The sequence below is a fragment of the Melanaphis sacchari genome, unplaced genomic scaffold, assembly GCF_002803265.2.
Source record: "Melanaphis sacchari strain LSU unplaced genomic scaffold, SCAv2.0 Contig42_pilon_pilon, whole genome shotgun sequence".
In the NCBI taxonomy this organism is placed as follows: Eukaryota; Metazoa; Arthropoda; class Insecta; order Hemiptera; family Aphididae; genus Melanaphis; species Melanaphis sacchari.
The window spans coordinates 634,515-658,961 of NW_020271275.1; the positions used below are offsets into that span (position 1 = coordinate 634,515).

The following is a 24,447-nucleotide window of genomic DNA, read 5'->3' on the forward strand; positions in this document are numbered from 1 at the left end:
ATGAAATATTTTTATATAAATTGTCTGTAATCAGTGCTTTCGAGTTTGAAAGCGTGGTGTGAAATCACCTTAATATGTCGTAATATTATTTATTTATATATCATAATATCATATTAATTATTTGCTACCTACGCGATGCGACGACTACTGAATACTTAGTAAAAGTAGTAACTATTGTTAGTAAGTACAACAAAATATTTTTTATACGGCTACGCGCCAATCGGTGATTCGACCTGTTTACGTTGGTCACACTGTCGGCGGATCAGAACACCCGCGTGTGATGTAGGCCGACAATCAGTGCAGTCGGCTGACGGATCTCGGACCGATAGTATTGTACACAATATACATAATTCTATAGAGACGTGAATACGGTGCATCAATTGTTGTAGGTTGTCGGTGGTGCATATTATCTCTCTACTCTCATATCTGTGCTTGTGTGTGTGCATATCCGATATCTGTGTGTGTGCTACTCCCCGTCATTCAAAAATTTACGTCTCGTTCTCGTGTCGTCCGAATTAGCATAAATATCATAATTAAAATTTTAGTGTTTCGTCGCGTGCCATGACGCCTTAGCCCGGTTTCTTGTACAAATTTTTACTCGTATCGGTGCTACTCTATTTAACTATATAACTGTAAGTCCGGATAGAACGTCGCTGCTCGGGTTTTTCCCTCTTATCATCAACATGTGAAAACGCGAAAACCGGCCCTCGATTTTCTAGCGTTTTCCCGTCCCTCATCTAACCCCAGTTCCAGATTAGTTCCTGCCCTTCTCTGCCCAGGTAAATGCTGCCAAGTCCAGTCTGGTTCGATTCTGCGGTTGTCTATCGTATCTATATTATGTAGTAAGCTCACAAGACAAGTAATCTTCAGTTTTCGGCGTCCTCAATTTGCAGGAACGATGACGGAATCGCTGGACAGCGGCACAGCTAATGCTTTGTCGTCGCTAGACGAAAACGCGGCCAACTCTTTGTCTATTATGGATACGGCCGTGTTTGTGGACTATTTAAAGAAAACTGTGTCCACTGTCTTGCACGGCGATAAGTCTGCAACCACGTCCATGCTGGATTTGGTTTTCAACGATCCCTCCAATCTTGAATGCGTCAAAAAATTTCTGTCTGATTCGAACACTTCGACTATTTTTGTCCAAAAGAGCATCAATAAAGGTTTCAGTTTTGATGATTTCTATCTAGTGTAGTTTTAAGTTTCGAAAAAAAAATGTATACCCTGGCGTTAATATTTTTTATAGATGAAGAGACGGAAAATGGCGCCGATGGAGATGACGATAAAGATATACCAATATTTTATCTGTCTAATGAAGTTGTTTTCACTAATCAAAAAATGACAAGGTTTACCATGTTTTTCCTTTAAAAATATTTTGAATTGAACTAAATTGATGATTTTTAAAATAACTTTTGTATAGTTTATCCTTTATGAAAAGAGCAGCAGTGATAGAAGCTGATAAACCAATTCCAAGTCAAGTGCGACTTGTTCAGTTTAATGATGGTTCACCATATGAAACATTACATGCATTAGTTAGTAAAGCTATTACTCCATACTTCAAAAGTTATGTTAAAGAATCAGGAAGAGCTGATAGGTATTGTTAAACAATATATTTTTTGCTATCAATTTGTTATGGATTTTTAATTACATTCAAACAATTTTTTTCTAAATTATTGATATATGTTTATATAGAGATGGTGATAAAATGGCTCCATCAGTAGAAAAGACTATGGTTGAATTAGAAATGGGACTTCTTCATTTACAACAAAATATTGATATTCCTGAAGTGACATTAACAATAAATCCAACTGTATTATCTGTAATAAGCAAATTTGCTGATGATCCAAATCGTAAACCCAAAGTATCTGATTTTGGAGCTCTCGTTGAAGATTCCAAGTTTCTTAATCAGCTTCAAGCTGGTGTTAATCGTTGGATTAAAGAAATACAAAAAGTAAATTTTTTTGTAGACAAAATTTTAGTAATATTTTATGTATTTATTAAATTTTATTCTATTTTTTAGGTGACAAATTTAGATAGAGATCCATTAAATGGAACAGCTCTGCAAGAAATTAGTTTTTGGCTAAATAAAGAAAGAGCTTTACATCGTATACAAGATAAGCGTGATAGTTTAGAAGTGGGTCTTACATTAGATATTTTAAAACATGGGAAACGTTTTCATGCAACTGTCAGTTTTGATAGTGATACTGGTCTTAAGGCTGCTTTAGCTACTGTTAATGATTATAATACTTTAATGAAAGATTTCCCTATCAATGATCTTCTAGCTGCAACAGATTTAGATCGTATTCGCACTGCTATTGAACATATTTTTATTCATTTACGAAAAATACGGAGTACAAAGTATCCTTTACCAAAATTATTAAAATTAGTTGAAGCAATTTCCAGAGATTTATTATCAAAATTATTAAAAGTAAGTATTGTTTTTTATTTTAAGGTTTGTAATATTTATATTAATTAAAATTACTATTTTCAGGTATTAGGTACTAGGTTTTTAATGCATATACCTTATGATGAATTTGAAAAAGTCATGAGGCAGTGTTTTAATGTTTTTACCGCATATGATGACGAATTTGATAAACTTCAAGTTATTTTGAGGTAAACATTTATATTTTAAATTTATAATATTTTACTTATCAATGAAACGATTTTAGGGATGTAGTTAAAAGAAAACGAGATGAAACATTCAAGGTAGTCTGGCGTATACAACCAGATCATAAAAGATTACAAACAAGGCTTGAACATATGAGAAAATTTAGACAACAACACGAACAATTACAAGCAGTTATAATGAGGGTTCTTAGACCTACAGCTCAACAATCACAAGTGCGTGAAGACCAAGATCAAGGTCCTGTTTCATTATCACCAGCTCCAGATACAAGTGCTATAGAGGTAATGAAGAATTTGAAGAATAATTATTTTAACTAATTTATAAAACAATACATTTATAATCAGGAAGTGAATTCAGCTTATGAGAATATAAAAGTTGTGGATTGTTTGGATATCAGTCGTGAGGGAGTTGAAGCTTGGGAAGCAGCTGTAGCAAGATATGAAGAAAGAATTGATAGAGTTGAAGCTAGAATTACTGCTCATCTTAGAGATCAATTAGGAACAGCTCGCAACGCTAATGAGATGTTCCGTATATTTTCTCGATTTAATGCTCTATTTGTTAGGCCACATATACGTGGAGCTATACGGGAATATCAAACTCAACTTATTAATAAAGTTAAAGAAGATATTGAAGCTCTCCATGATAAATTTAAAGTAAGTTTTTCAATAATATAATAAATGTTTTTATCATAAATTCATAATAATTTTTTCACGTTGATGTTTCTAGACACAATACCCACAAAGCAAAGCATACTTTTTGAGCCACCAACAAGACATACCACCAATAGCTGGTTCCATTTTATGGGCAAAATTAATTGATAGTCAGTTATCTGCCTATCTACGACGAGTTGAAGATGTTTTAGGTGTGATGCAATATGCATAATATTTAAAAATAAAAATTTTAATAAATTATTTTTATTGAATAGGTAAAGGATGGGAAGATCATTTAGAGGGTCAGAAATTGAAAGCCGATGGTGATAGTTTTCGACTAAAATTAAATACTAAAGACATATTTGATGATTGGGCTCGAGGTGTTCAACAAAGAAATATGGGTGTATCTGGAAGAATTTTTACTATTGAAAGTACAAGATCTCGTACTGGTCGAGGAAATGTATTAAAACTTAGGGTAAGAATTTAATTCAAAAATTTATATGTATTTATCTAACATGATTATGTTTTTATTAGGTCAACTTTTTACCCGAGATTATTACTTTATCAAAAGAAGTGAGACATTTAAAAAATCTTGGGTTCCGTGTACCCTTAGCAATTGTTAATAAAGCTCATCAAGCTAATCAGTTGTATCCATTTGCTATATCTTTGCGTGAAAGTGTTCGTACTTATGAATGTACTTTAGACAAAGTAAGATTTTGATGTATTAATATTAGGCATTACTTTTACCTGTTTTTTTTTTTAAGTAAATTTGATCTGTTTTTAAGATATTTATATGTATTTTTATTATTCCATTTTTAATTAGCTTATCAATAGGAGTTCTTATTTAAAGGTAGTAGTTGCATTTAGTTATAGTTAAAATATTTGTATTAATAAGTATTAAATAACAAAAATATTGCTTCACAGATTGAAGATAAAACTAGTATTGTACCACTAATAGCTGGGTTGCATAAAGACACTCAAGCTCTTATAGCAGAAGGTATTCAAATGGTATGGGAAAGTTATAAACTCGATCAATATGTACAAAAGTATGCTGAACAAATACTAGCTTTTCAAGAAAAAGTTGAAGATCTTTTGGTAGTTGAAGAACAGCTTGACTTGGATGTTAAATCCTTAGAAACTTGTGCATACTCGGCTAGCACATTAGCAGATATTCTTTCTAAAATTCAAAGAGCAGTAGATGATCTGTCGCTAAGACAATATTCAAATTTGCATATTTGGGTGACACGTCTTGATCAACAGGTGTGTAATTACTAGTAATTATTTATTTAATTGTAGTTTAAAATAATCAATCATGATTTTACTATTATAGATTGAAAAAAGTTTATCCTCAAGGCTTCAAGCAGGTGTACAAGCTTGGACTGAAGCATTAGAAGGAAAACAGAAAGATTTGAGTATGGATACTGATGCACCACCTCAGCCAACTAATAAGCTTGGTGGTGATCCTCAAATTAAAGTGCAAATACTTGAAGTTAGAATAACCAATCAAACTATTTATTTATATCCAAATCTATGTGAAGCACGTGTTCAACTCATGCAACAATTTTTTGCATGGCAAGCTGTAGTAACATCTCAAATTAGATTACAAAGTTCTAGATACCAAGTTGGTTTAGATCAACCAACATCTCAGACGTATCAAGATCTTTTAGCCAATTTACCATCTGGTGAGACATATTTAACAGCTGCATTTGAAGCAATGGAAAGAAAAATAAATGAGGTATTTATGTTTAATATATTTAACTATTTTAGTATATTTTTAATGGTATTTGTTTTAAGGCTGAAAAATATATGTCAGAATGGCTTATTTACCAATCTTTATGGGATTTACAAGCTGATAATCTTTACAGTCAAATGGGAGAAGATATCAATACTTGGATGACCTATTTAAATGATATTCAGTAAGAATAATGTATTTTCTGTATTAAATATCACAAAATTATCAAATAATTATATTTTATTAATTATACAATGTTAATTTTTAGAAAATCTCGTAAAACATTTGATACAACTGAAACTCGAAAAGATCTTGGACCATTTATTATAGAATATGGTAAGGTTCAAAGTAAAGTAGCCTTGAAATATGATTCTTGGCATAAAGAAATTTTGAATAAATTTGGAGGATTACTCGGTAATAGTATGACAGAGTTTCATGTTCAAGTGGCTAAAGTAAGTTGTTAATTTAATTTAAAAAGTACTTAATTAATTTAGTAAATTAATTATTTTAGTCTCGAAATGATATGGAAAAACAATCAATTGAAGCTGCAAGTACATCTGATGCTGTATCATTTATTACTTATGTACAATCTTTAAAACGTAGTATGAGAGTCTGGGAAAAACAAGTTGATCTTTATAAAAAAGGACAAAAGATTTTAGAAAGACAAAGATTCCAATTTCCTAGTAATTGGCTTGATTTAGATAATGTTGAAGGAGAGTGGAGCGCATTTAATGAAATAATTAAGCGCAAAGACAAATCTATTCAAACTCAAGTAATTAATACACTTATTTATTTAATATATTTTTTAAAACAATTCAGATATACAAAATACAATTTTGGATTACTAGGTTCAAAGTCTTCAAATGAAGATAATTGCTGAAAATAAAGCTGTAGAAACCAGAACAAATGATTTCCTTTTAGAATGGGAACAGGGTAAACCAGTAGCTGGGAATACACAACCTGATGATGCTTTGTCTCAGCTCCAAGTATTTGAGAATAAATTTACTCGTATTAAAGAAGAAAGAGATAATGTAGCTAAAGCTAAAGAAGCCTTAGAACTTAAAGATCCAGCTGGTTAGTAATATGATTTTTTTGAAAATTGTAACAATAGTTATCATATGTTTAAAAATACATTAGCAAACTCTTGTTCAATTTATTAGGTAGTGCATTATCAAGTGCTGAAGATCGTATGATAGTGGTTTTTGAAGAAATGCAAGATCTAAAAGGTGTTTGGTCTGAACTTTCAAAAATATGGATACAGATTGATGAAATTCGTGAAAAACCTTGGCTATCAGTTCAGCCTAGAAAACTTCGTCAACAATTAGATGGGTTAACTAATCAGTTAAAAGAATTACCTGCTCGTTTTAGACAATATTCTTCGTATGAATATGTAAAAAAACTTTTACAAAGTTATGTTAAGGTATGCTTTTTACTTATTTTTTTCTATTGCAGTTAGGGGTTAAATTTAAAATTATTTTATCATTTATTAAAGTTTTTCTATGATATTTTTATTTTAAATTAAATTTAAATAAATTGAATCAATGCTTATTAATGTAGTTAAATGTACAAGTTTGGAAATTCATGTTTTCCAGGTGAACATGACTGTAATAGAATTAAAATCAGATGCATTAAAAGATCGTCATTGGAAACAATTAATGCGAAAGCTTCGAGTGAACTGGACGTTTTCTGATATTACGTTAGGACAAATTTGGGATGTAGATTTACAAGCAAATGAAGCAGTTGTTAAAGATATTATTATGACTGCACAGGGAGAAATGGCTCTAGAAGAATTTTTGAAACAAGTAAATTAAAACTTAGATTATGTTATTTTATTTGTTTGATCAAATTAAATTTGATTTATATTTAATTTGAATTAATGTATTTAATAATTCAATAATGAATATTAGTTCTTTAGTTTTTATTTCTTTGGAAAAAAAAGATTTTTATTTATTTTAGTTAATTTTATTGATGATACATTTATTTTCAGAATTATATAGGTAAATAGATAAATGATTTAATTTTTATGTAAACCATAGTTTAAATATACTATTAAAAGTTTTTAACATTACACACGAGAACCTATTTTTCAATTTATAATGTATTGACTAATGAATAAACTATAATTATATTTATAGATTAATCTTAACTTCTATTGTTAGGTACGAGATACTTGGCAATCATATTCTTTGGACTTAATCAATTATCAAAACAAGTGTCGTCTAATAAGAGGATGGGATGAACTTTTTAATACTGTTAAGGAACATATCAATTCAGTAGCAGCTATGAAATTATCACCTTATTATAAAGTAATTATCTATTACTCTACTAACTTGCTGTAAGACCGTTTTTACACTTTAAATTTGTATTACATTTGGCTTGCGTGTTATTAATACTATGTTTCTCGTATTTTAAATTTTGTATTATAATGACTCATGTTTTTTTTAAAGAATTTTATAATACACTTTGCTTTTTGAAATATTGTAATAGATCACATGTTGTGGTTATAACATAATTTTGTATATAATATAATTATATGTGAAATTAGGTTTTTGAAGAAGAAGCCTTAACATGGGAAGAAAAACTTAATCGAATTAATACTTTGTTTGATGTTTGGATTGATGTTCAAAGACGTTGGGTTTATTTGGAAGGTATTTTCTCAGGAAGTGCTGATATAAAAACTTTGTTACCAGTTGAAACTTCAAGATTCCATAATATTAGGTAAAAATAATTTTTTTATTATTTGTATATTATATATGTTTATACTATATGCATAATATGTGTTATAATTTTCATAGTTCTGATTTTTTGGGTCTGATGAAAAAAGTTTCTAAATCAAGAATGGTAATTGATGTTCTTAATATTCAAGGAGTACAACGGTCTCTTGAAAGATTAGCTGATTTATTAGGAAAAATACAAAAAGCTCTTGGAGAATATTTGGAAAGAGAAAGAATGTCTTTTCCACGTTTTTATTTTGTTGGCGATGAAGATCTCTTAGAAATTATTGGAAACAGTAAAAATATTTCAAGATTACAGAAACATTTCAAAAAAATGTTTGCTGGTGTTGCCGCTATAATATTAGATGAAACATCCACTAACATTCTTGGTGTGGCATCTCGTGAAGGAGAAGAAGTTATATTTACTAATCCTATATCTACAACTGACCATCCCAAAATCAATGAATGGCTCACTTTGGTTGAGAAAGAAATGCGATTTACTTTGGCATCACGTCTAAGTGAAGCAGTTACTAATAGCAAACAATTTAAACAAAATACTATTGACCATGATGCTTTTATGGCATGGTGTGATAACTATCAAGCCCAGATTGTTGTGTTATCTGCTCAAATATTGTGGAGTGAAGATATAGAAACAGCTTTGCACCAAATTCAAGTGCAGTGTGAAAATGAAAATGATTCTGCACCTAAACTAACTCCCTTGGAAAATGTATTGGCTCAAGTTGAAACATCATTAAACTTTTTAGCAGATTCTGTTTTGCAAGAGCAACCACCATTAAGGAGAAAGAAACTTGAATATTTAGTATGTATTTATCATATATTGATTGTTAATAATTAGTAAAAACTTTTATTACTTTTTTTGTTTTAGATTAATGAATATGTTCATAAGCGAATGATTACTAGAAGACTGATTTCTAGAAAGGTATCAAGCCCTCGATCTTTTGAATGGCTTTGTGAAATGCGTTTCTATTTAGACACTAATCAGACTGACGTCTTAAAACAACTTACCATACAAATGGCTAATGCTAATTTCTATTATGGGTTTGAATACCTTGGTGTGCAAGATAGATTAGTTCAAACTCCATTAACTGACCGTTGTTACTTAACTATGACACAAGCTTTAGAGGCTAGATTAGGAGGATCGCCATTTGGTTAGTATAATTTTTATTATGTATAGAATATAACTCTACTTTTATTAATTTGTTAATTTTAGGTCCTGCTGGTACTGGTAAGACTGAGTCTGTCAAAGCTCTTGGTCATCAATTAGGACGTTTTGTTTTGGTATTCAATTGTGATGAAACTTTTGATTTCCAAGCTATGGGACGCATATTTGTTGGTCTTTGTCAAGTGGGAGCTTGGGGATGTTTTGATGAATTTAATAGATTAGAAGAAAGAATGTTATCAGCTGTTTCTCAACAAATACAAACTATTCAAGAAGCACTGAAATCTCAAATGGATTCCAAGAAAACTAGTAAGTAAATGACAATCTAGAATTGGTGTTTTACTTTGAAAAAATATTTCAGGTTTTTCCTAATTTTTTTATGTTATTTTATTTAATTAAGAACACAATATTTAATGTAGATACTTTTGTGTTTACTTATTTTTTTTTTTTAAATTAAACAATTTTTAATTTTTGAACATGTAAATAAAATTAAAATCTTTATATATTTATTAATTTCTTAGGTTATATCAAATATTTTATTTAAAAATTGTTATTCTTCTTATTAGTCCTTTGCTATGAATAATTTCATAGTTTTTAAATTAATTTAATATATAACTAACTTTATATTTTAGTATTTCAAATTAATAATTTTAATTTTTTCAAATAGATATCACTGTGGAATTAGTTGGAAAACAAGTCAGAGTGTCTACTGATATGGCAATATTTATTACTATGAATCCTGGCTATGCAGGCCGTTCAAATCTTCCAGACAATCTTAAAAAGTTATTCCGATCATTAGCAATGACTAAACCTGATAGACAACTTATAGCTGAAGTTATGCTGTTTTCACAAGGTTTCCGTACAGCAGAGAAACTAGCATGCAAAATAGTACCATTTTTCAAGTAAATAAATTTTTCTTTAATGACATCAACACAATTAACTTAAATTTTAATGTATAATATGTATTTTAGATTATGTGATGAACAGCTTTCTAATCAATCTCATTATGATTTTGGATTGAGAGCATTAAAGTCTGTTTTAGTATCTGCTGGAAATGTTAAGAGAGATCGTATTCAGCATATTAAAGGTATTAGTGCAACAACTGAAAGGCATAGTTTGAATGAAGCTGAAATTGCAGAAAATCTTCCAGAGCAAGAAGTAAAATTCATTTTTTATTTGTTATTATTCTTTTTTAATGTTATTATTTATATTACTTGTAGATATTGATTCAATCAGTGTGTGAAACAATGGTACCCAAATTAGTCGCAGAAGATATTCCACTCTTATTTTCTTTGTTAAATGATGTGTTTCCTCAAGTTCAATATAAACGTGCTCAAATGACAGGTAAATAAAATAATTTTTCAAATGAAAATAAAACTGAAATATATTTTTTTACATAATCGTAATAGAATTGAAAGAACAAATACGAAAAGTTTGTCAAGAAGAATATTATGTTTGTGGAGAAGATGACGAGCTTGGAGGTCCTTGGATGGAAAAGGTAGCATATTTATTATAAATTACTTAACAATTGTTTTTATACTAAATCTCAGTAATTAAATTAATTTACTATTGAGCAAATATTTTATTTCCATGCTTCCTAGTGTTATATGGGGGAAACATGGATTCAAAAGGTATTTTCAATAATTATTGTGCTTTTTAATATTAAATTATTATTCATTGTAATTGTTTCATAAATTATTATAATTTATATAAAATCAATTAATTTAAATTTAGGTACTACAACTATATCAAATTTGTGAATTAAATCACGGTTTAATGATGGTTGGTCCAAGTGGATCAGGTAAATCTAGTGCTTGGAAAGTATTACTAAAAGCTCTTGAAAGAATGGATGGAATGGAAGGACAAGCTCATGTAATTGATCCAAAGGCTATATCTAAAGAAGCTTTGTATGGTGCTTTAGACCCCAATACTAGGGAATGGACTGATGGTTTATTTACTCATATATTAAGGTAAGAATAATATAAAAATATTTAATTTATATTTTAAAATTATATCCTTTATAAATATTATTAATTATTAAATAATAATATTTAATTTTAGAAAAATTGTTGATAATGTTCGTGGTGAAATAAACAAAAGACAATGGATCATCTTTGACGGTGATGTTGACCCTGAATGGGTTGAAAATTTAAATTCTGTTTTAGATGATAACAAATTATTAACATTACCAAATGGAGAACGTTTATCACTTCCACCTAATGTCCGCATTATGTTTGAGGTAAATAGTAGATACTATTGTTTAAATATTTTGTATTAATGATATGATTTAAAGTTATGAACAATTTTAATAAAATTCAATTTTTTTTTTTTTGCTGTTTGGCTTTTTATTTTGTTCTAATAAATACCAGGTTAATGCATTCAAAATAAAACACCATGTTCTTAGTAGTATTTTTATGTGCATTAAATCTAACTGTTGTATATTACCTTATATTACCTAATCTAATGGCTTGTTTTTAATTGAAAAATACATTGACATTTTTTTAAAAATATAATTAAGATAAAAGTAAATTTTAAATTAGTTTTATATCAATTAAATGTTATAATAATTAAAATGTTTTTAGGTACAAGATTTAAAATATGCTACTCTTGCTACTGTATCTCGTTGTGGTATGATATGGTTTAGTGAAGATGTTTTAACTACTGAAATGATATTTGAGAATTATTTAAGCCGTTTAAAAAATATACCTATTGATGAAGGTGATGAAGATTCAATATCTCTTATTCCTCAACCAGTTTCTGCTACATCGGGATCTACTGCTGAACAATTTATGTCCCCATCATTACAGGTATAATTGTATAAATTATTAAAAACAAATGCTTTTTATGATTTAAGTTAAATATTATTTGTTTGTGTAGCTTCAGTTGGATATTGTTACAATGTTACAACCTCATTTATCATCAGATGGTTTAGTTGTTAGATGCTTGGAATATGCTATAAAACAAGAACATATTATGGATTTTACCCGATTAAGAGCGCTAGGATCATTATTTTCTATGATTAATCAAAGCATTAGGTAATTCATCTTGTAAAAGGAATATATTTAACATGAATAAAAATTATTAAATGCAATTTTATTGTTTTTAGAAATGTTCTTCAATATAATAGAACTCATTCAGATTTTCCACTTCCTCATGACCAATTAGAACAGTATATTCCAAAATGTTTGGTTTATGCTTTATTATGGAGTTTTGCTGGTGATGCAAAATTGAAAGTGCGTTCTGATATTGGTGAATTTATAAGGTCTGTAACAACAGTAGCTTTACCACCAATGACTGAAAACATTATTGATTATGAAGTAAGTTTTTGATTTGAGTTAATTTTTAAGTGAACAAATGTGATTAATATTTTATTTTTTTAACAATTTAATAACATAATTGGTAGTTATTGTAAATGTTATTTTAGTTATTTCTTTATAATTTGTTCTTTAATAGATCAATGTTCATGGAGATTGGGTTCCTTGGTCTAGTAGAGTTCCACAAGTGGAAGTTGAAACACATAAAGTTGCATCGCCCGATGTTGTTGTTCCTACATTAGACACTGTAAGACATGAAACATTGCTTTACACCTGGCTTGCAGAACACAAACCGTTGGGTAATTTAATTAATAATTAATATAGTTACTTAAAGTAAACAAAAACATCAAAATTAATAATTGAAAATGTGATCAGTTTTATGTGGTCCTCCTGGTTCTGGTAAAACAATGACCTTATTTTCGGCATTAAGAGCTCTTCCTGACATGGAAGTTGTTGGCTTGAACTTTTCTTCAGCAACTACCCCAGAACTTTTATTAAAAACATTTGATCATTACTGTGAATACAGAAAAACACCTAATGGAATTTTCCTGTCTCCTATTCAAGTAAGTAGTAATTATTTTTGCATAGTAATATTCAAATTTAAGTTAATATTTGTTTTTTGTTATGTATAAAGCTTGGTAAATGGTTGGTACTATTCTGTGATGAAATCAATTTACCTGATATGGATAATTATGGTACTCAAAGAGTAATATCATTCTTGCGACAATTAGTAGAACGAAGAGGTTTTTACAAGTAATTAGAAATTTATATTATTTTTTTTTGTAAATTAAGTTAAATGATTTTTATTATTAGTGATAAAACCTTAATATTTTTTTTAAATAATTGTAGACCAACTGGAGATCAAGCTTGGGTATCTCTGGAGAGAATACAATTTGTTGGAGCATGTAATCCACCGACAGATCCTGGTAGAAAACCTTTATCTCATAGATTCTTACGTCACGTTCCAGTAATATATGTTGACTATCCTGGAGAAACCTCTTTGAAACAAGTAAATCATATATTCCTACATTTATTCATTTAAAATTAATGTATTTATTAATTTTTTAGATTTATGGAACCTTCAGTAGAGCAATGTTGCGATTGATTCCTACTCTTCGTGGTTATGCAGAGCCATTAACAAATGCAATGGTTGAATTTTATTTAGCATCTCAGGATCGTTTTACTCAAGATATGCAACCCCATTATGTATATTCTCCTAGAGAGATGACACGTTGGGTCAGGGGAATTTGCGAGGCAATTAGGTAATTAATTTTGCTAAAAATTTAATGTTTATGTATGATTTGAAAATATTATTTGATAAAAATTGTATTCTATGATAAATGAATCTTTAACAAAAATTAAGCTTAAAAATAATTTTAGGCCTTTAGAAACATTGAGCGTTGATGGTTTAGTACGTCTGTGGGCTCATGAAGCTTTACGTCTATTCCAAGATCGTTTAGTAGATGATGTTGAACGTCAATGGACTAATGAAAATATTGATATAGTTGCCATGAAACATTTTCCTGGAATTAATAAAGAAGAAGCTCTTCAAAGACCAATACTTTATAGTAATTGGTTACATAAAGATTATGTACCTGTTGAAAGAAAACAATTACGTGATTATGTTGCTGCAAGGCTAAAGGTATTTAAATTGTTTCCATATTTAATCATCATTTCATAATTATTATTATTTTCAAACCATTATTCAGGTCTTTTATGAAGAAGAATTAGATGTTAAAATTGTACTTTTTGATGAAGTATTGGATCATGTATTACGAATAGACAGAATATTTAGACAACCTCAAGGTCACTTATTATTAATTGGTGTTTCTGGAGCTGGCAAGACTACATTATCAAGATTTGTAGCGTTTATGAATGGTCTTTCAGTATTTCAAATCAGGGTAAGTATAATTTAACTACTAAATTAATTTTATTATACTATTTTTAATTATCATTAGTCTTTTGACAAATATTTTTTACTATTAATTGCAATGTTTTGCTTAACTAGTTGTCAAAGTAGATTTAATTATAAAAATATTTATCAGGATTATCATGTTACTTTTTTCTTAGGTACATAACAAATACACAAGTGAAGACTTTGATGAAGATCTGAGAGCAGTGTTGAGAAGATCAGGGTGTAAAAATGAAAAAATAACGTTCATACTTGATGAATCAAATGTATTAGAATCAGGTTTTCTTGAACGCATGAACACTTTGTTGGCTAATGGAGAAGTCCCTGGTTTATTTGAAGGTATGTAATAATTAAAAAGTTTTTATATATGTTATTTATTTTCTTTTTTAGGAGACGAATATACCACTTTAATGACTCAATGTAAGGAGGGAAGTCAAAGAGAAGGTCTTATGCTAGATTCAAATGAAGAACTTTATAAATGGTTTACCGGTCAAGTAATGAGAAATTTGCATGTTGTTTTCACAATGAATCCTAGTTCAGAAGGATTAAAAGACAGAGCAGCTACTTCTCCTGCACTTTTTAACAGATGTGTTCTTAATTGGTTTGGAGATTGGTCAGATACAGCATTATTCCAGGTAAATATTTTTAATTAAACTTAAAATTAAATTTTTTGACTTTCATTTATTTCTAATAGGTTGGTCAAGAATTCACTCGATCTGTTGACTTGGATGGACCACCAATGTGGAAAGCTCCTGATTTCTTCCCATCTGCGTGTTCTTTAGTCCCTAGTATTCCAGATTATCGTACTGCAGTTGTGAATGCTTTTGTTTATGTGCATCAAACATTACATAAAGCAAATAGTCGATTGGTTAAAAGAGGCTCACGAACAATGGCAATTACTCCTAGACATTACTTAGACTTTATTAATCATTTTGTAAAATTACACAAAGAAAAAAGAGCTGAACTAGAAGAACAACAACTTCATTTAAATGTGGGTTTGTCAAAAATAGCGGAAACTGTTGAACAGGTGGAAGAGATGCAAAAATCATTAGCAGTCAAATCAATAGAATTGAATACCAAAAATGAAGCAGCCAATGCCAAATTACAGCAGATGTTTAAAGAACAACATGAAGCTGAAAAACGTAAAGTACAATCACAAGAAATACAAGCACAAATCAAGGCGCAACAAGTATTGATATCAGAAAAACGAAAAGATGTTATGGCTGATCTTGCGCATGTTGAACCTGCTGTTATGGATGCTCAACAAGGTAATACACAATTAAATATTTAATTATTAGATTTAAATCCATAACTATAAAATACAAACTTATTTATAGCTGTAAAGGAAATCAAGAAACAACAATTAGTTGAGGTACGATCAATGGCTAATCCACCTGCAGTTGTTAAGTTGGCATTGGAGTCCATTTGTTTGTTGCTCGGAGAAAATGCATCTGATTGGAAAGCTATCAGAGCAGTTGTTATGCGAGAAAATTTCATTAATTCAATTGTTAACAACTTTAGTACAGAAAATATTTCGTAAGTCATTTTAAAGCGAATTAAAAATTTAAATTTTATTAATAAAAATTATTTTTACAGTGATGATGTTCGTGAAAAAATGCACAGTAGATATCTGAATAACCCAGATTATACATTTGAAAAAGTTAATCGTGCTAGTATGGCTTGTGGTCCTATGGTTAAATGGGCTATAGCTCAGGTATTATTTTAAATTTTTTTGTTTTGTTTTCTATAGATAATATTTTGTGAATTTGTGCATTTATCAAATTACTGATGAAAATTTATTTTCTAGGTTAGCTATGCGGATGTACTAAAAAAAGTAGAACCATTAAGAGATGAATTGAAATCTCTTGAAAATCAAGCATCGGAAAACAAAGTTAAAAATGAAGAAACTACAACGCTTATTGCTCAGTTAGAACAAACAATCACTGAATATCAAGAAGAGTATGCACAACTAATTTCACAAGCTCAAGCAATTAAATCTGATCTAGAAAATGTCCAGAGCAAAGTATGATTTTTAATTAATGATTTTTTTTTATTATTTGCTTAATAAATTAAATATATTTATAGGTTGATCGATCAATTGCTCTTTTAAAATCTTTGGTGATCGAAAGAGAAAGATGGGAAAGCACAAGAGATACATTTAGATCTCAAATGGCCACAATTATTGGAGATGTTCTATTATCATCAGCCTATTTAGCTTATGCTGGTTACTTTGATCAACATGTTTGTGCTTATATTTGTTATTAATTTTAATGTTTTTTTATTCTTACTTAATAATTTATATTTTATTTTAGTATCGCCAAAATCTGTTTACTACTTGGTGTCAGCATTTATATTTAGCTGGTATTCAGTATAGATCTGATATAGCATTGACTGAATATTTGTCTAATCCAGATGAAAGACTTCGCTGGCATGCTAATTCATTACCTACAGATGACTTATGTACTGAAAATGCTATTATGTTAAAGGTATTTGTCGTCAATTTTTTATAATTTTTGTACTGTTTTATTAAATATTGTATTTTTAATTCTAGAGATACAATAGATATCCATTAATAATTGATCCTTCAGGACAAGCTACAGAGTTTATTCTCAAAGAGTATGCCGATGCTAAAATCACAAAAACAAGTTTCTTGGATGATTCCTTTAGAAAAAATCTTGAATCTGCATTACGTTTCGGAAATCCATTGCTTGTTCAAGTAAGTACTTCTCTATTATTAAATTGTCGATGCCTGATTGCTGCTCTTTTCTCACAATGTTTAAAGTAATAAATTAGTTAATTACTATCACTATTATCATCTCAAATAATTTTTTTTTGTTTTAGAAAAAATCTTATTGTCAATGGTTGTTGTAAATATTTTATATTTTAACCAGAGAAATGTGTCTAATAATTTACAATGATCTGTTTTTTTATTTAATTTTTGTACCATCGTCTTTTAGGACATTAAAATACCTTGATTTTTAATTATGTGGGTAGTATCTGGTAGTAAATTGGATTTAATGTTATATTGTATTAATATAATATTATCAATGTATTAATATTTATAGTAATAGTTGATAGACTAATAGACCATCTTTGCTCATAATTATTTTTTGTATGCAATGATTTATCATTAAATTTAAATTTAACATGTACATTGTAGTGACTTCTTAATGACAAAGTCCACTAGACGCCTACTATACAGCAAAGCATTTATCTACTTCCTCCCCTTAGTGCTTTTATTTAGTTATGTTAGAGGTATATCATCAGCATATTTAAATTTTTAGGATGTTGAAAACTATGATCCAATTTTGAATCCTGTATTGAATCGAGAATTACGTCGTACTGGAGGTCGTGTTTTAATAACACTGGGAGATCAAGATATTGATTTATCACCAAAATTTGTCATATTTTTGTCTACTCGTGATCCAACAGTTGAATTTTCTCCAGACATATGCTCGAGAGTAATGTTTGTTAACTTTACAGTAACTAGATCATCATTACAAAGCCAATGCTTAGATCGTGTATTAAAGGCTGAAAGGCCAGATATTGACACAAAACGATCTGACTTACTCAAACTTCAAGGTCTATATTATAATAGTTTATAAATTTAATTATTTATCAATGTATATTAAATATAAACTTATTATTTTAGGTGAATTCCATTTACGTTTGAGACAGTTAGAAAAATCATTGTTACAAGCATTAAATGAAGCTAAAGGTAAAATATTGGATAATGATTCTGTCATAACAACATTAGAAAGACTTAAACAAGAAGCAGCAGATATAAGCAAAAAGGTGGAAGAAACAGATAAAGTTATTGCAGAAATTGAAACAGTTTCGCAACAATATAAACCTTTAGCACAAGCTTGTAGTAATATGTACTTTACTATGGACAGTTTAAATCAAGTCCATTTCCTTTACCAGTATTCATTAAAATTCTTTTTGGATATCTTCAGTTCAGTGTTATTGTCTAATCCCAGGTTGGCATCTGTCACTGATCACACATCTCGATTAGATATTGTTACTAAGGATTTATTCACTGTAAGAATTATAAAAATAATTATTTGTATTGATGTTTAAAATAACCAATAAATCATGTTTAGGTTTGTTACGAAAGAGTAGCCAGAGGAATGTTACATAATGATAGGTTGACATTAGCAATATTGTTGTGTCGAATCAGTTTAAAGGGGTCTCCAATTGGCAATATGTTGGACTCAGAATTCCAATTCTTCCTTCGTGGTAAAGAAGGAGTTTTGAGTTCCAATAACTCATCTGGACAGGGTTCTCTTAGTAGTCTGAACCAAGAACAAATTGAAGCCATGATTAGATTATCACATAGAATTTCATCATTTAAAAATTTATCAGAACGAGTTGAGGAGATGCCAGAGTTTGGCCCATGGCTTGCACAGAATACACCTGAACAATGTGTTCCCAAATTGTGGGATGAATCAACTCCATTTAGTCCTGTGGCTACCGCCATGTATCAACTTCTTGCTATTCAAGTATTTCTTAAACATCATGTTGTTAATTATATCATAAACATTTGTGATTTATTTATTTCTTTCAATTCTATAATTAGGCATTCCGACCAGATAGAGTGATAGCATCAGCTAATCTATTTGTTGAAGCAACTCTGGGTACTCAATTAACTTCTTCAGCAGAACGAGAACCTGACTTGGCAACTATTGTCTTAAACGAATTAGACTGTAGTGTACCAGCACTTTTATGTTCGGCCCCTGGATATGATGCTTCTGGTCGTGTTGATGATCTTGCTACTCAACATAATCAATTGTTGTCGTCTGTAGCAATTGGTTCAGCTGAAGGTTTCCGTCAAGCTACTGATGCCATAAATTCTGCTGTTCGTCTTGGACGGTATATAACATAATATTAATTTTGTCTTATCATAAATAATGTTTTGCTTTTTTAAATATTTCAAGATGGGTGTTGTTAAAAAATGTTCATCTGGCTCCTCAATGGTTAGTACAGCTTGAAAAGAAACTTCACAGTCTTCAACCACATACTAACTTCAGACTATTTTTAACAATGGAAATAAATTCTGCCGTACCTGTAAATTTATTGAGAGCTGGACGTATATTTGTATTTGAACCACCACCCGGTGTAAAAGCTAATTTGTTACGGACATTCAATACTGTAAGTATTAAAAATTAAAAATTTATATAGAATGTATTTAATATAATGTGTTTTTAGATTCCGGCATCACGCATGATGAAAGTACCCAATGAAAGAGCTAGATTATACTTTTTACTTGCATGGTTCCATGCAATTGTTCAAGAGCGTCTACGTTATACTCCACTTGGTTGGGCTAAACATTATGAATTCAATGAATCTGATCTAAGAGTTGCTTGTGACACATTGGATACATGGATTGAAACAACAGCAAAAGTATGTTCTAATTTTATATTAAGGAGTACGCTACACCCTCTTGTATTATCTCTGTCTTACAAGTGCATAGCATAAAAAATTGTTTGATCTGAATAATCCATTTAACTCTGTCATGTTTAATATTACAGTACATTGACCTATTATCAAATTTATAAGTAAGAATATAAACTAGTGAATCCTATAGCATCTTTTTATATTTTTATTTGAAAGTGAGTGATGAACATTTTAAAATGTATAAACAATTTAAATTTTTAAAATTCTTGTAACTTGTTTAAATATTAAAAAAAGCCTATGAAGTTCATTAGGTAATATTCTTACTTTTAGATTTGATTATTGAGTCAATTCGCTGTTATTTTAAATATATCAGAGTTAAATTATTGTTCAGAATGAACAATTTGTTATGCTATACATTTGTAAGATGGAGACACCACATGTGAGTGTAGTATCCTCTTAAGTAAAAAAAATAGATTTTAAATTTATTTATTTAATTAAATAAACAATTAGAGCCGTACAAATTTACCTCCTGAAAAAATTCCATGGGATGCATTAGTTACATTATTATCACAATGTATTTATGGTGGTAAAATTGACAATGACTACGATCAAAGGCTATTGACATCATTTTTAAGCAAGTTGTTTACAGCGCGTAGTTTTGAAACAGGATTTGCATTAGTAGCTAATGTAGATGGTGTTGGAGGAGATAATAGGTACTGAAGAACATATTTATTTTTATCTTAATTTTTTAGTTAATTTACCAAACAAATTTATTTTAGGCATATTACAATGCCCAATGGATCAAGGCGTGATCACTTTTTACATTGGATAGAAAATTTGTCTGATAGACAATCACCATCTTGGCTAGGATTACCAAACAATGCTGAAAAAGTACTACTGACAACTAGAGGTATGTCAAAAACTAAAAAAAACAATATTTATTTATAAATTCATTATTATAATTAATTCTTAATTAAATAGGTACCGATTTGGTTAGCAAATTATTGAAGATGCAACAACTAGAAGATGAAGATGAACTTGCTTATGTTACTGAACAAGGCGTTAAAGATGGAGGACCTGACTCTAGTATTGGACTTCCAACATCTGATGGTCGTCCAGCATGGATGAGAACGTTGCACAACTCAGCAACTACTTGGCTACAACTTTTACCTCAGTCACTTCAGACATTAAAACGTACTGTAGAGAATATAAAGGATCCCCTTTATCGATATTTCGAACGAGAAGTCAATTTTGGTTCAAAGTTATTACAGGAAGTTATACATGATTTAAATGAAGTAGTAGCTATATGTCAAGTATGTTCAATGTTATACTACAATGTACATAAATATTTTTGAATTATTTATTAATTGTTATTCATAGGGGGAAAAAAAACAAACCAATTATCATAGAAGCTTGTTTAGTGATTTGGTTAAAGGAAAATTGCCAGTTGGTTGGCGCCGATACACAGTACCCAGCGGATGTACAGTTATCCAATGGGTATCTGATTTTAGTCAACGTGTCAAACAATTACAACAAGTATCACAACTTGTTTCTCAACGAGGTGCCAATCAAATCAAAGTAAGTTATAAATATTTGAGTATAATTTTGTATTACTATTTTCACAATTATTGCTTTTATAGTCATTCCCAGTATGGCTTGGGGGTCTATTAAATCCAGAAGCTTACATTACAGCGACCAGACAGTGTATTGCACAAGCCAACTCTTGGTCCTTAGAAGAATTGATTCTAGATGTAACTATTACTGATGCATTAGAGTATGATTCAGTTCAACAAGATGAATGTAGCTTTGGTGTTATAGGTAAGCTTTAAAAAAAAAAAAAAATTCTAGTGTTATCCTTTTTTTATGATTTTAGGTTTAAAACTACAGGGTGCACAATGTCGTAATAATCAGTTGTTATTAACTTCATCCATAATGACTGATTTACCAGTGACATTGTTACGATGGACACAGTAAGTATACATTTTATTTACTAAACATGTCTTGTCAAAGTTTATTTTCTTAATAAAAATTGGATTTTTTAGTGTATCAGCCGAAGGTCATTTAAGACCTGATAAACTGTCTTTACCAGTATATTTGAATTCTACCCGAGCTGAATTATTATTCACCGTGGAACTAGATGTAGCTCCTGGACAAGATCATCACACATTCTATGAAAGAGGTGTTGCATTATTAACATCTGCTGCTTTAAATTAGGTAAAATAATATGAACTAATAAAATGTTAATTAAAGTATATTTATATATACATAATACATTTAATAAATTTAAATAATCTATTTTGGTCCAAAGCACGGTGCCATTTATTCTAATATATCCCAAAACAAATATTTCAAAAAGCTGTGAATTTATTTAATAATTAAACCTATTTTATTATAAATTTAATTTTATATTTTGTATTAATAAATCAACTTTTATAATCAATTTAAAGATTATTTTATAAGTGCAACGAGATTTTAAACTTCTATTATTTTGTATTTGTCGCTCAGTTTGTAATTGGTTATTATTCCTTTTATTATTATTATTATTATTATATATGAGTAATCTCTTGTTATTAGCCATTGAAGTTTAATTTGAATGCAAGTTACTTATTTTAATTTATTTTTTATGTATTTTAATGTGCTGTAAATGTTTTATTTATTGCTATTTTTTTTAATGTATATAGAAAATGTTAAGAGCTTCATATTAAAATTAAAAAAAATAAATACTAATGTGATTTTGATTAATTTTTAACAAAATTTATTAGGTATGTACATATTTGGAAACCCAAAATAAAATTAGTTTAAACAAAAAAATAAAAGTATTAAAAATATATATTAAATTTTTGATTTCTAACAATAATAACAAAAAAAAAATAATAATAACAAAACTAAATTGAAATATTAAGGAATTTTAAGAGTAATAAATCAAAATCTATGTAATTTATATTATTAACTTCTTTAGCAATCTATATTCTTAAATATTACTAATTATTAATTACTACCAAATTTAAGAAGAAATTAAAAATCAATTGTCAACTGTTTATTACCATACTTTTTTATTAATTGCATATTTATTATAGATAGTTATTGCAAAAATTCTTAAAAATTATTATTTGAAATATTAATTAATAAAATATCTATTTATCTATTAAAAATGGTCAACTTTAACTAATTAAGTAAAACATTTAAAATAAAGTCTTATTTTACTTTAAATTTTCTCTGGTAATTTATTGATTGATTTTGATAAATATTAAATGAATAATATAATCTTTATTCTTTCCTGTATTAATTTTAATCTATTACTTGTGTGTATGTGATAATAATTTATTGATTAAATTTTAAACATATTACTAATAATAATTCACCAGTAACACATACAGCATATTAAAAAAGTTATTGTTTCTTATAAGTATAAATAATATTTTAGAGCATCAACTAGATGTTCCTTATAAATGTCTGTCTACATAGTATTTTTCAAGGTTAAAGCTAATTTTTTAATTTTATATAATATTATATTAATGATAATACAAATCTTGTATTGTGTTGTATGTAAGTAAAAAAATACTTTATTTTTACTAAGATTTTGCTATTCTGTAACCACTGAACGATGTAACTTCTATGCCTTGTTCATGTCTAGCATTGAATTTTTTTGAATTTCCATCCAAATATACAGCTACTTGATCTCCATTTTCTACTTCTAAAAGTATTGTAGCTGATCCACCACCTGGTTTTGTTGCTATAATTGGTGTCCACTGTTTACTGTTGTTTAATCTTTTCTTCAACACCATCCTATGTTATGATTTTATTAACATAGTTGTCTAAAAGCCTATTCCCTTGTAACCAATGCAATTACCTTGTGTTTTCTTCGGTGGAACCAGAGAAAGAGAATTGGTAAAGGCCGGAACAAGTGCACGTGAAGACACCAACCTCACGATCCCACGTTACAGCTAGATTAACAATAGTCTGTTTATATGCTATCAGACCTGTAGAATAGACTGATGTACTCCCAGTTGATGAAAATGCAATGGGTCCTGTACAATCAACATAAGTATTTTTTTCTGGTGACCGTGATGGTAATGGAGTGACTGCTAGTCCAACTGACCACAGTGAAGTACATAACCATAGCACACTTGTCTTATACATTTTACTTTTATAAACTACAAAAAATACTTATTATAATAATATTTTACTGACTGCCTTGTTTTCAAACAAAACTAAATGTTACTAAACCTAGTCAAGGTCGTTTAGTTTAGGTATGGTTACTAATGAAATACTGGTATGTGTATAATACAATTTATTAGTACCTACAACTGATGTTTATTAAAATATTAATGAGATGTGTGTATTATTTCGACCCGAATCTATGAATGTTTAACCCATAGTGATAAAAAAAAAAAAATACATTTATCTAAAGCTCTTAATTAAAGAACAAGTAAATAATTCTTAATTTATTATAATCAGTAATCACATATTCACATAATATGTACACAATTACCAACTAGTAGGTTTATAAATAGGTAATAAAAATATTTCTTCTGGCCTGATGGATTATTTTTTCATTCTATTATTATTTTAGGGTATGAATAACATTTTTACTGACATTTATCAGTTAATTTCAAGGGGAAATAACAAAAAAAAAGTTTAACTATAAAATAATATAGGTACTTTTACCTACCTAATTGTTTATCCATGATATTTTTTAGGTTAAAAGTTAAAGTATAAAGTCCGAGTAATTAACACCTACCTACATATTAAACATTAAAATAAATACATTTATTAAATATTAATACTTTTATTTTTTCCTGAGAGTATAAAATATTAATCTTATTACGAAGTTATAGGAAAGATTGGTAAGTATACTTGTACAATTACAGCATAATAGGGCTCTAGAGGTTACCGCATAAGTTTCAGTCAAAATGTATGAT

General features: G+C 28.9%; 2 protein-coding genes across 6 annotated transcripts; one reads left to right on the top strand and one right to left on the bottom strand.

The window, feature by feature from the left end:
- The first annotated feature begins 462 nt into the window (after positions 1-462).
- On the top strand, positions 463-21,804 carry LOC112597634 (dynein heavy chain, cytoplasmic). 5 transcript variants are annotated; one of them, XM_025343757.1, is made up of 65 exons: positions 463-779; positions 894-1,163; positions 1,247-1,346; positions 1,421-1,594; positions 1,693-1,951; positions 2,021-2,428; positions 2,492-2,613; positions 2,670-2,907; positions 2,971-3,279; positions 3,353-3,488; positions 3,552-3,751; positions 3,811-3,984; positions 4,100-4,126; positions 4,201-4,536; positions 4,607-5,011; positions 5,071-5,192; positions 5,277-5,460; positions 5,520-5,780; positions 5,857-6,082; positions 6,169-6,428; positions 6,601-6,810; positions 7,168-7,314; positions 7,554-7,726; positions 7,804-8,542; positions 8,609-8,891; positions 8,954-9,211; positions 9,570-9,804; positions 9,874-10,060; positions 10,123-10,246; positions 10,312-10,400; positions 10,504-10,533; positions 10,637-10,872; positions 10,964-11,141; positions 11,485-11,709; positions 11,780-11,937; positions 12,009-12,219; positions 12,356-12,515; positions 12,592-12,779; positions 12,851-12,969; positions 13,066-13,225; positions 13,285-13,478; positions 13,597-13,858; positions 13,926-14,117; positions 14,287-14,467; positions 14,519-14,763; positions 14,823-15,396; positions 15,466-15,664; positions 15,725-15,842; positions 15,936-16,151; positions 16,214-16,369; positions 16,441-16,614; positions 16,680-16,844; positions 17,413-17,710; positions 17,781-18,169; positions 18,232-18,630; positions 18,708-19,000; positions 19,066-19,279; positions 19,337-19,531; positions 20,036-20,238; positions 20,305-20,435; positions 20,507-20,838; positions 20,906-21,103; positions 21,166-21,343; positions 21,399-21,495; positions 21,568-21,739. In XM_025343757.1, the coding sequence occupies exons 2-65, from the start codon at positions 899-901 to the stop codon at positions 21,737-21,739; spliced, it is 14,091 nt and encodes a 4,696-aa protein (XP_025199542.1). In that variant the 5' UTR covers positions 463-779; positions 894-898. The 5 variants fall into 5 exon arrangements, with proteins under 5 accessions (XP_025199542.1, XP_025199546.1, XP_025199544.1 ...); XM_025343761.1 differs by lacking the exon at positions 10,504-10,533 and having other exon boundaries at positions 464-779; XM_025343759.1 differs by lacking the exon at positions 4,100-4,126 and having other exon boundaries at positions 464-779.
- Positions 21,805-22,890: 1,086 nt separating this feature from the next.
- LOC112597592 lies at positions 22,891-23,834 on the bottom strand. Its single transcript, XM_025343703.1, has 2 exons — positions 23,376-23,834; positions 22,891-23,311 (listed from the first exon to the last, which is right to left on the bottom strand). Exons 1-2 carry the CDS (start codon positions 23,663-23,665, stop codon positions 23,098-23,100), a joined length of 504 nt encoding a protein of 167 aa, XP_025199488.1. The 5' UTR covers positions 23,666-23,834; the 3' UTR covers positions 22,891-23,097.
- Positions 23,835-24,447: the final 613 nt, after the last annotated feature.

Bases quoted from the DNA above. Each gene is read 5' to 3' on its own strand.
- LOC112597592 (XM_025343703.1), bottom strand. From the start codon at position 23,665: ATGTATAAGACAAGTGTGCTATGGTTATGTACTTCACTGTGGTCAGTT. The intron at 23,312-23,375 runs GTAATTGCATTG...ATCATAACATAG, and splicing joins TCCACCGAAGAAAACACAAG to GATGGTGTTGAAGAAAAGAT.
- LOC112597634 (XM_025343757.1), top strand. From the start codon at position 899: ATGACGGAATCGCTGGACAGCGGCACAGCTAATGCTTTGTCGTCGCTA. The intron at 2,614-2,669 runs GTAAACATTTAT...AAACGATTTTAG, and splicing joins AAACTTCAAGTTATTTTGAG to GGATGTAGTTAAAAGAAAAC. The intron at 3,985-4,099 runs GTAAGATTTTGA...ATTTTTAATTAG, and splicing joins ATGAATGTACTTTAGACAAA to CTTATCAATAGGAGTTCTTA.